The sequence below is a fragment of the Gavialis gangeticus genome, unplaced genomic scaffold, assembly GCF_001723915.1.
Source record: "Gavialis gangeticus isolate Ggan-Ray unplaced genomic scaffold, GavGan_comp1, whole genome shotgun sequence".
Classification (NCBI taxonomy): Eukaryota; Metazoa; Chordata; order Crocodylia; family Gavialidae; genus Gavialis; species Gavialis gangeticus.
This window is the reverse complement of record NW_017729032.1, coordinates 193,646,790-193,658,695: the sequence shown is the minus strand read 5'-3', so window position 1 is coordinate 193,658,695 and position 11,906 is coordinate 193,646,790. Positions and strand designations below refer to the sequence as shown.

The 11,906-nt window shown below is 41.6% G+C and overlaps 1 protein-coding gene across 8 annotated transcripts in view; it reads left to right on the top strand.

Moving 5' to 3' along the window:
* The window catches only part of DMD (dystrophin), a 2,221,918-nt gene that overhangs the window by 2,101,240 nt on the left and 108,772 nt on the right, over positions 1–11,906 (top strand). For all 8 annotated transcript variants that reach the window (XM_019523954.1, XM_019523951.1, XM_019523950.1 and 5 more), the window contains one exon: positions 9,899–9,973. In XM_019523954.1, the coding sequence (XP_019379499.1) occupies positions 9,899–9,973 (75 nt within the window). The remainder of the gene's footprint in view (positions 1–9,898; positions 9,974–11,906) is intronic.

The window sequence follows — 11,906 nt, the reverse complement described above, 5'->3', positions numbered from 1 at the left end:
CAGTTTGCCAACACCCAACACCACCTGGCCTCCCATGCCCTCACCCTAGACAGTGGTAGCGGTGGCCGGGGGGGTTGCTGCAGCTTGGCCTCCAGGCCCTGAAGGCTGGTGATAGTGAAGCCCCTGGCACACAAGTCAGGCCCGCCCAGCCATGCCACCTTCTTGCTAAGCACCACTGCCTTGCCCTTGGCTTGGCTCTTTGTGCCCTCCTTCTGACCTGTCATGCTTCCTGGCAGTACATGCTGCTGCTGCCCTGGGTATTTTTATCCTGCTGCCCTACCTGGCCAGTTCCCGCTCCAGGCATGGTTTCAGGGAACAGTGGGCCCAGTCCTGCTGCCCAGCCCACAGGATTAGTTGCCACCAAAGTTCCCTGATGGCTCCCACCTGGCATGAGCAGTGAGGAAGGGCAGAGTATGTTCGTGTGTGTGTTTGTATGTGGGGCATCCCCCTGACTACAGCACCCTAGGTGGTCACTCACCCCACCCATCCCAAAGGTCAACTCTGCCATTCACATTCACTCAAATTGTGATTCCAAATTGTTTGTCTGCAAGGCTTATCTTCTTTACTGTTGACTCATATTTGTTTTTATTTGCTAGTGGGCACTTCTCCAGAGCAGATTTCCTGTACCACTTGTGGTGCCTTACATGCTACTGAATTCTTGATAAAGTTGCTACGTCATTCTATAAGCCAGTGGGTGTGAAACTCATTTTGTCCAGCGAGCCAAATAAGCATGTGGGCCATGTCCACAGTCCACATAAGAGGCATGGGACTGGTCCACGGGCTGGATTGAGCTCATAGACTGGCCACTAGTGCTAAATTCAGTATGTAGGGCTAATCTGGTATGGACGCCATGAGCATCCCAGACCAACCCCATGGGCTGCAGACCACTTACACAATGGAACCAACTTTATTGCCACATGGTGAGCGTGCTGGATCCAGCTCCACACACTGTGTGCACTCCTTGGGGCCGGTCCAGTATGCAGGTCCCATCCAAGACCTACAGTGGCACAGCAGGCCAAATGGTGGAGCTCCAGGGGCCATATCTTTGACATCCCTGCTATAAACTGATGTCTTTTTCTCCCTTTCAAAATATCTGATGTTGTATAAATTGTGGCTGTGGAGGCATATATGCAGGAGGCTCAGTTTTTTTCCTAGTAGATAACTAGGAATGGAATTTTAAAAAAATATGTAGTGAAGTTTGACGATCCAACCATATGAGTGGAGTTTATTGTTTTTAGCCAAATCCTAAGTAACTTTGAATTTAAGACAACCCCCTAATATTTGGATACCAGAGATAGAAAATGTATAAATTTATTATAATTTTTCATGAACAGAATCTAATCTTTGGAGGATCATCTTAAATTATTCGCCCCTCCCCTGTACCCTGCTCCTCTCCCCCAGCAGTAGGGCAAGCAATGGCAGCAGAGGGAAGACAGACTGTAAGGAAGTCAAGAGCCTGGATTCTTCCCTTGCTCTCACTCCTGCAGTGCCTGCCTCCTTCAGTGCTTGCCCCCCTCCACATGTTACCATTTGCCCCACCTGGAGCCTCACTTCACCTCCTGCTTAGTTTCTCTTGCCACTTGCCCCCCTCCTGCTTGCACCCTCTGACACCTGTTCCTCCCCACAGTGCCTTTGCCTCCTGGCCCCATTCCCACCCACCGCTTGCCTCCCCATGGTATCCGCCCTCCCTTGCGTCTGCACTTCCTCACTTCTGCTCTTGGAATCACCTGCCCCCCATTTGCCCTCCCTACTCCCTATGCTGCCACCTACCTTCCCATTGCAGCTCTGGCTCCAGCTGGGGCCCTGGTTTGACCTAAAGCATTGAGCAAGGAACACACTGTGTCTCCAGCCCCTGCTTGGCCATGCAGCAGCAGTTATGGAGGTGGCAGCTTTGTCCTCTGGATCCAGGGCCAGAGCTATGGCCTCCACTGCCACTGTGTGGCATCATATGCCACATGCCCTCGGCCAGAGCAAGGCCCCAGCTGGAGCCAGAGCTTTGATCGAAAAGTAAGCGATGGTGGGGAGCAGAAGCTGCAAAGGGGCAGGTGATGACGGGGGGTAGCGACTGCATTTCCAACTCCAACCCTGAGCCACAGCTGCTGCTCCCCACACACTCACTTGTGGTTGAATCTAAAGCAAGGGGCTTTTCCCCCCATGTTGGATGGGAGATAAAACCTCATCTTAGATTCAATGAAATATGGCAGTTGCTGTACTAAGGTTAGTTTATGACTTTCTCCACTTTGGGAATTCAGAAGGTCATCACATGAGGCATTCAAACTACCGTTCTGGTTTCTTTTTCTTAACAGGCAGGAATTGAGAATTCTAGTAAGCACCGATAGTATTCAGTGGCACTGTTGTGTTTTGTCCTTCAAGGAGGAAACTTGTGTCTGTGAACTTTATCTGTCATCAACTTAAAAAGATACCTATTTTATTTTACACAAAAGATCAAAGTAGCTTCCAAGTTGAAACAGCTTCTTGAGTAACTCTGATATTTTACTATTTTTTTTATGTGTGTGTGCCAAGTATGTTATATAAGCAGCATTTGGCAGGGACAGGTTGGACCATCTCAGAAACATTTAATCATATAGATGGGTTAGTATGTGTCAGAGGACAGTACATTATCAAATGAAACACCCCAGTCATTCAGCACTCTTAACAGCTGGAGCTAATGTTGAGTCACTGGTCCTTTCAAGAAAAATTCTGATACCCAGTGAAGTAACATTTTCTCCAGGGTCCACTGTACAGAACATGGATGTTCAGAACTGGGGCATTCATTATTTCAAATTTTGTCTTTTTGTTGTTGCTTGCCACTCCAGACAATAAGGTGTATACACTGTGTTTATTTCTAATTCAAAACCAGAATAAATAACTCCCTTTCAAATTTATTTGAGAAAATTGGTACCTAACCTGAAATAGTTGTTTTTCTAGATGTCATTTTAGGTTGATCATTGTTACTGTTTTTGTTTTGTGTTGCTTTTAATTTAAGTAGGTGTCTCCCATTTTCAGTACAAGCTGTTGACCACCTAGCAGAGATCTTTAATTGCCCATCCACTGCCAAAAGGAGCACTCAAACTGATGCTGATGTATGTAACAATTGTAGTTAAGATTTACTGTGAATGAAACATATTGGAAAATACATTGAAGATGCAACTGATGGTGTAGTCTCAGCTCTTTCAAGTTAGAGATTGATCCTCAGGTTCTGTGCCTCTGTTGCCATGAAGTTTGTAGCTGAAGTGCACTACAGAATTTAAGCCTTAATTGAAAAAAAGGATTTCTAGTCTTTATGGGTACAATGGCATAGCTTGAAATGGTGCCTTTCCACTTACCTCTGCAGGATGGTATTTTCAAAATCCAGTGACAATAATGTTTATGTTAACATTTAGCTCTTTCCCTCTAGATGAGTTTAGCAGAAGCACCAATTTCATGTATTCATTCTACATTCCCATACCACTAACTCCACTTGCCTGGGTTTCAGACCCCCAGCTGTATCCTGCTGTGGCTTATACTGCAGTATTAAAAAAAAAGGTAATGGGCAAAATACTCTGAATTTATTCTGGATTTTTATCACTTGATCTTCTATGATATCAAAGATCTGCTGGTGGGTGAAGATCTTTCCCATAGAGCAGGGCTGTCCACCTCGTGGCCTGTGAGCTGTATCTGACCTGTAAGAGGTTAACATGAGGTCTGAGGGCTCTCATGTGGCCTCCACTACTCCTGTTGCTGGCGTCTCTAGAGAAAGATAGGATGGTGGAAGAAGACCTAGGGAGCCTGCTTGTCATACAGCAGAGACACTCTGCTGCCTAGTTGGCAGGAGCCTGGCTATTCAGAGATTGGACAGCCCTGCCATAGAAAATGGATAGTCACATCTTAAGGAGTAGGTATTGGGCACCACAATATATTTGAGCAAATTGCGTGATTGTCTAGTGAGCTTTTTTCCCCTGATATTTCTATTACTGTTTCTTCCACTGACGAACAGTAGAGCTGAGGTAGAAGCTTGCAAGGATCATGCAGCTGACTTGCAACATCTACAAACTGCAGAATCTCTCTGGTCCGCCTAACCTTTCAGGAGAAAATACTACCTTCTGTGGTGGAGTAAATGTCTCTCTTGATTCTGTTCCCATTGAGAGGTCAATAGTAGATATTTGCTGTTTCTGGCTGGCAGAATCCTCCTATTCAAACATCTTCCCTGAAATGAAAATATGGTTCGTGGCAGAATGGATAAAATCAGATTTTTTTTTTCCCTTTCTCGGGTCTATATATTATCATCTTCATTGCTTCTTGTTTATTCTCTTCCTCAGTTTGTTTCATTCCCCATAACACTATAGTATACTTAGGGGAAGGAACATTCATGAGCATTTGCTTCTCACTTTTTGAATCTAGAATTTGAAAGAGCTGAAGTATCTGAAAATAAGCCTCCAGGAGCCTCTATTTCAGATAATACCTTTTGGAGGGAGGCAGAAATGTATTTCTTAGTTTTCTTTACGGCTAAGTTTTCTTTACAGTCAAAAAGCCCAAAACTGAATTGGTTCAGTCTCTGCAGGTTACTCTAAGATACACAGATTAAATTGAAACAAGTGAACATTTACCTTTGATTCAGGAAAGGCACCCACATGCCTGCAGTAGCTCAGGCCAGAAGCTGGGGGTGCTAAAGCATAGGTCTCTGGCTGTGTTCACTTCCTCTTGTGGCTGCCCCTGAGGCCTCTGGGATTTGCAGTTCAGAATTACAACAGCATGACTCTGCAGGGTTGCTCATCACTTCCTCTTCCTGCTTCCAGGTGCCTCTGGGATTTGTAGTCCACGGTTGCAGCCATCAGTACGTTTGAGCGGGGGAAGGGATGTTTAACCCCCCTCCCTGGCTCCGACCCTATAGACTGGGTTGCATCCCCAGCCAGACTTGCCCGCCCCTCCACACCTTTGTCAGCCAGCCAGCCCTCACTGATCCAGCTAGGGAGCAAAGGTGGTGTGGCCAGCCCTGCTCTCTAAAGCAGACAGCACAGATTCTGGGGGACTGTGATTTAACTTGAACCAGGAAGCTGTCTGGGATAGAAATTTCATAAACCGGTTTGACCCAAATCAGTTAAGTCTAATACTACATTCAACCAGGTTTATCTTAAACCAATTTTGGCCATTTTGAAATTGGTTTATGTGCAGTGAGCTTCTGTTTTGTTACAAGTTTAAACCAGTTTTTGATCACTTAAACCGGTTTATGTGCAACTTCTGTCCCTAGCCTGTTTGCAAGGCGGGGGGATATTGACAATAACCCTCAGAGGGCATTCATTATTTTTTGCAAGCAAGGGCCACGCTAAGGTTTTCCCCCCATGGGACCAGTCAGGGAAGAACATCTGGGAAAGGAACAATAAAAGCTGTGGAGGGTCTGTGTACTACAGAGGGAAAGGTCTCATCCTTTTTTGCTGGACAGGCAGATTTTGTACCATGGTCATTTCATAGGAGGGTATTAATTTGTAGGAGGGCCATGGCAGGCTGCTGCTTGGGGTCCCCATTCCACATACATGCACTATATTGATCCCAAATAGAACATTTTATTTTCCTATTCAACCTCCTGCAAGTTGCTTCTGTTGCTGCTAGTGCTGAAGCTCTTAGAAAAGATAAGTTTCTCCCCATTTTAAGCTATCTTAAATCATGGATCTTGGTTAAAGTATAGCACATGGCAGCATTAGGAGCAGGAGAAAATTTAGGTCTTCAACTATTTACCTTCTATAAGCCATATCCAGATGTGCAGGCATATGCAGTTTGTGTCTCTGCAAACCTCTTTTAAATGGTTTAAAACATTAAAAAATGTGCTCCGTGCTGCAAATTTGTAGTGTGGGGAAAAAATTTGCTACTGGGAAATCCTGGTAACAAAAAAAACAAAACAAAAAAAAAAAGTGATGCAATGCAGCACGTCACAGGAGTGTGTGCCAGCAGACACAGAGGCTCAGCCCTCCAGGAAGACACTCTGGCTGCTGGCCAAAATATCTCCCCTCCTTTAGTACTGCCCTGGCTCCTCCAACAAACCGGGAGCTGGGAGAAGTGGGGAAAGGCCAGTTTGCCTGAAGGAAGGCATTTTTCCCTGCACCAAAGTGGACATGGGGGGTGTGCTTAGTGGCAAAAAGTAGCGAACTTGTGCTGCTACTATTTTTGCTGCTGCATGTACACACCCCTGCATGTGAGGACATGCCCATAGTGCTGTCCTCCTCCCCCCAGCAGCCTCAGACTACCCAATTTCTACCCCCACCCCATCATGCTCAGTTTTGTAAGGTGAAGGGCTTATTTCCTCATATTAAATGGGGGGGAAAAACTCATCTACTAATTGAATAAATATGGTAACCCAGAATTCGAACTCTAGTCTTGTAGCCAGCTCATATAGCAATGTAGAAAGTTATCTAACCATTATATTTTTGTATAGAGATGTTTTATTAGAATAATCCATGATTTGGCTTTCAAAAATATGATGATTTGTCTTGCAAAAATATCATGGATGAAAGCATGAATTTAAGGATTGAGTGATCAGTGGCATTGAAACCAGAAGGAAGTTGTTACAGAAAGTGGCAGGAAAGAAGCAAAAGGTTCATCTCTCCAACTGGGAAAAGTTGGAGAGATGAACAAGAATAATCCTCTACTAAAAGACTGGAGTCAGTAATGTGAGGAAGGCAGAAAGACCGTTGTCTGCTAAGATCAGAACTATAGGGTGAAGAAATGTTCACAACAGTAGAAATTGATATTGATATTGACAAATGTATACATAATAGCTACCATCTCTTCCTTTTCAGTTAACACATTTCTGCAGCTTATTGCTTTTTCCACCCACAACACCTGGATTCCATCTATGTATTTTATGTTTTTGGAGATTCAGGTGATCAGCAAGCAGCATTACACAGTGTTAATGGAAAGCAAAGCAGTGTTGTTGTGCTTGCAGAAGAATGAATATAAAATATTTTCACTTGAGACAAATTGATCTTATAGACTGTTCTTTCTCTTCTGCAGTAGCACTGCCTTACATATTTTTCTGTAAATGTTAAGTATAAGTGGAAAAAAAATCTTTAAGTATGGCAGTTAGTAGATATATAATTCTCTTATCATATGCTAGCCAAAGTCTAGTTTATATTATTCTCCATGCTACTCATTTTTCCGATCTCACTTTTAACAAAGAAATTTTGCTTCTCTTTCTCTAAAATTGCAATGGGTTTGGAGTTTTGGGGAGGGGGTGTTTTTTTGCTCTTTTTCTTTTTTTCCCTTTGTGGAATAGATGTAAATTTCCAACAAGTTTCCGAAGTCAAACTGAAGTCACAATGCCTTGCAAAGGAGTGTTTTATTAATTTGCCTTCAAGACACATTAAGTTACTCTGTTTAAATTACACAGTTTATTCTAACTACATTAAGGTTTATGGACCTGTCAGTATTATTGTGAGATCGAGATGGTGGGAACAATCCACTAGAGAACTGCCCATTAGAAAGGTGCATGGAACTGTGTAGAAAAGGAAATCGCTAAATACACAAAGCTGAAGGCTGCTGACTTCCTCTGCAAGACAAGGTGTTTTGGAAACAGTGTCTTGTATACCTAGCTAAAAGGTATACATCATCTATCAGATAAGCAAAGCTCAAATGACCCTTACAAAACAGCTTAATGAAAATAAAACTTAGGTAATAGAGATTGTATTCCGTCTGGTACTCAAACACGTATAGTGTTTTAAAATGTATGATGTGGATGCATATGTAGACCTGAGAGTCTATTTTACAAATAGCTCTTTGTATTTATATAGTCTTTACATCTTTAAAACTTTCTAACAATAAGGACTGTTTAAGCCTTACAGTTTCCCTGTGCAAGACTGAAGTAGAAGGACCCCTTTAGGAACAAGCATGGGTCCAGCATAAAAATAAGGAGAGCAGAAACATCCGCATGTGCTTTGTTGGTTATCTTACGAGGACTGCAGCTGCCTGTGATCAGTTAGATATTGGAATGGCTACTTGTATGCACAAAAAGCCCATTGCTTATTATTGTAATAACTGCACATCTTTCTTTCTGTCTGTACGTGGAATTCAAATTCTGCAGTTATAATTTTGGTTCTCGGAAACTAAGAGCTTGCCTGTGTTGCAGACACAGTGTAATGTAGAGGTACCCAGGCCAGCTCTAAACCAGTGGTTCTCAACCTTTTTAGACTGAAGACACCCCTTGGAAAATTCCAGTTCATATTTTTTTGTAGTCAAAAAAACAAGTGAAAACTAATAACACAATTATTCAATTGCAGAGAAGTCAGTAGGACCCCACAACAGGTCAGAATGTTTTCAACTCTAAGGATTCCTACTTGAAATCTCTGGATTTTTTTTGTGAATCATGTTCGCATACCTAACAGAACTAACATCGCATGGCACCTGTAAAAGGATCTCAGGGCACCCCAAGCTGTTTCAACACCCTGGTTGAGAATCACTATTATAAATGATAACCACTACAAGCTGTGCTGCCACAACTATGTTGCCTCCATTACCCAAGTAAGGTAATTTAAAACCAGCTCCGATATCTCCCTGTTGTGCCACTGACTACAGTGTAGACTTGTGGTTTGCCCAAAGCCATTCAACAAACTGGGTCAGAGTCAACCTGTGCTGCTGCTCCCATGCAAATAATGGACCATTACACTGCCTTTAGCTGCCGCAGAGGGGAAGTGAATTACAAGACTGTTAACTGATAATTAATAATCTCAGTACAATTTTCCTAAGAATAATGGTTTTAATACAGGTTTCATGGCCAAATTCCAGTTTAGTGAATTACATGGTATCTGTCTAAGCTCACTTCTCCTCTGACCATTTGTTTCTTAACTCCTTGTCATAAACTCCCATGTGCTATTGAACAACTGCCTTGCTTCACCTCAGAGGTAGTTGCATTTCATACTTGAATCATGCTAATTTAGCAGTCTCGCAAGTTGTTGAAAAGCTTTGTAATGGTTTGAAAATATAAAATGCTATTAGTTTCATTTATAGATGAAAAACCTGTTTTTAATCAAAGTACAGAATTTGTTACTTGATTGGATTGGTCTGTAGCCTAACTGAGAAATAAAGATTTTATCTGATTGTTGTTGCCCTGATTGTTGGACTCTCTTTTCAGGTTTAATGGGAAGCTCTGCAAATGTTTTGTTTTAGCTAACTGAGATGGTTTTAATTTAAAATACTGGAATAAAACCCATATTCTGTGATTTATTTCCTGGATCCTAATTTTCTCTCCATCTCGATTTTAGGAGCTAGTCAGCTCATTGGGCCTTCAAAGGGGCTGCTGAAAAGTTAGCCTGCAGGATGAACTCAAGAAAAAGATTTGTGAGAAATCTTTATCTTGAGGCAGGGGCTCCAATATTAGTTAACATGTTGCTAAGTGGAAGTGTCTCACTTCAGTACATTGAAAAGCTGTATGTTTTTCTTTGGTGCATTGTCTTTCTAGACTCCTAGATGCAGAGACTAGAAGCTGACTACCATGTGTTCTATGCCAAAATCATTTATTTCAGCTGCTCTAACATGCCTGCTCTGACATTAGGTACAGAGGGAAGAGTTTCATGTTTCTCAACTCTCTTAAAGTAGCCACAACCTGAACAGCTATCTAAAATAATATGAAATGCTGTCTTTTTTGTAATTTTAAGTGTCGTTATATTACTAGTAAACGTGTCTTTGAAGCAGATCAGGATGTACCCGTATGTTAAGAGACTGATTTTAATTTTTTTTTGAATGGTTATGTGTCTTTGGATTTTATTAACACAAATTCCATAAGAAAAGTATAATTTCTCCCTTGCAATTTTTCATGTGCAAACTAATGGCTATATTCTTGGTTGTGTTTTGCAACCTGATTTGTTAGGTTGTCACTGAACACTTACATTTCTCTGGTGAAAATAATTTGTACTTTTATGACTTCCCCATCTAGCTGACCTGAACAATGTCAGATTCTCGGCTTACAGAACTGCCATGAAACTCCGAAGACTGCAGAAAGCCCTCTGCTGTAAGTATATGCCTATATGTTTATGCTTCTTGATAGTCCCTTTTCCCAAAAGGGGCAAGCTAAACAACTTTTAGAAGCAGAAAATATCTCAGGAACAGATGTCTATCCAATGTCTGGCAACTTTGAACCAGCAGTTTTGCACTGCTGTTACAATGACTAGAAACTCTGTGAACCCACTTCAGCCTAAGTTAAGACAAAACAATGAACAAGACCTTATATTTGCAATTCCTAAATATGTTTAGTTTTAAAGTTTAATTTCTGAGATGGTTGTGTTTCTCCTGTCTCTTGCATTTCAGCTTAGGATCTGTGTTCACATGTTCTCTGGAACTGTGTCAAACCTCAGTATTTTAAGCATATCCCCTAATGGGGCTAAAGGGTTGGGTGATTAAAGGGAGTGGCTTCACTAATGAACAGAATTAATCCTTGAAATCTGTATGTTGATAAGTATTTTGAACAGAAAATGAAAATCCTTGCAGCATCATGAAAGATGTAAGAAAAATTACCAAATCCACAAAAGCGCAGAGTATTTCTTATTGCTGTGCTGAACTTCCAGTCTGGCTAATGAATTAAACTCAGATCATTTTTGGTATTTTGCCAAGGAGAATGAAGTGATATAGAAGTAATTTTGAAATATAAAAATCTGCAAATTAGAAATGTTAAAAATACCTATTCTTAACAAAATCCCGTACTCTCCATCTTCCAACAAGTATATTATAGGACTATATCGTTTTCATCTTTGTCTCTCTCTTTTAAAATACACGAGTTTTTAAGTGGAATATTGCTTCTGAGATTGTAAACAACAACCACAGTATGTTCCAGTAAGTTGCTTCTGGCCATAAATATACTGTGTTTCTCGTTTAGAAATATACAGATAAATGTAATCTTTCTATAGTCTCCATAAAGTACAGGGTTTTTTAAGATTATATTTTTCATCAATAGTGTATTTTATAGAAAGTTTGAGAGTTGATGAGCACTATATGTTTGAGAGCCTTTCCATTTTAAGTGGCAGTCTAGCCTGGTTTTCCATAAAATAAATAGAATGGAACTCTGTGAAAGTAAAGTGTTTGCTTTCCTCTGGAAGACTGACTTGAAGTATTTCAGTTCCTGTATTGCAGGGTTTTCAGGCCATTTGAACTATGTAGGTATAAGTGAGATTTTATGTCTGAAAATATGGGTGCTAAAATGTTTTGGGCCTGTTTCTATTTTTTTTCTCTCTCTGTTTCACACTTATTAACTCTGAAGACTTCACACTGTCCTGGTGTGATCTAAGGGCCTAAATAGGCTCTTGGATTTTACAAATGTGAAATATCCAGAGTAAAATCCTGGCTTCATTGAAGCCAGTGGATGTTACTCCTGGTGTTTTATAAAAGTATTTTGTGTTTCATTACAGTTTGTTTAAAATGGTCAAAAAAAAATGATGATTTCATCCCATCAAAGTTTACAGCCTCCACAGTTTTATTAATTCACCATTTGTTAGACTAGGTGTTGCAGGACAGCTGTTTATTAAAGAAAACATTGAAGACTGCCATGCTGTGTCATTATATTTTTATGCCACTGCTTCTCTCTCAAATTATCTTAAGGGTTAAGTACAGGCATTCAAAAGGCCCAAGCCTGAATTTATTCAATTTTGCATGTTTGTCTAACCTGCATAGTTTGAACTGATTTGCAAGTGAATAGGTATTCACTTTTGATTCCAGAAATGGAAGCCACATGCCTGCAGTGGCTCAGGCTAGAAGCTGTGGGACACTAGAGCCCTCTCTTCTCTTCAGTAGCAGCTGCAAGGCTGCAGGGAAGCTGACCAGGGGTGGGGGGTGTGACCAGGCCCTGGTAGGCTGCTGAGTACGACTGGGGAGGGGTTTAAACCCCCACCCTGGGAGTGTGCCTAGAGGGGGAAGAGGGAAGCAGCCCTTGCCAGAATTGTCTCGGGGGGGGG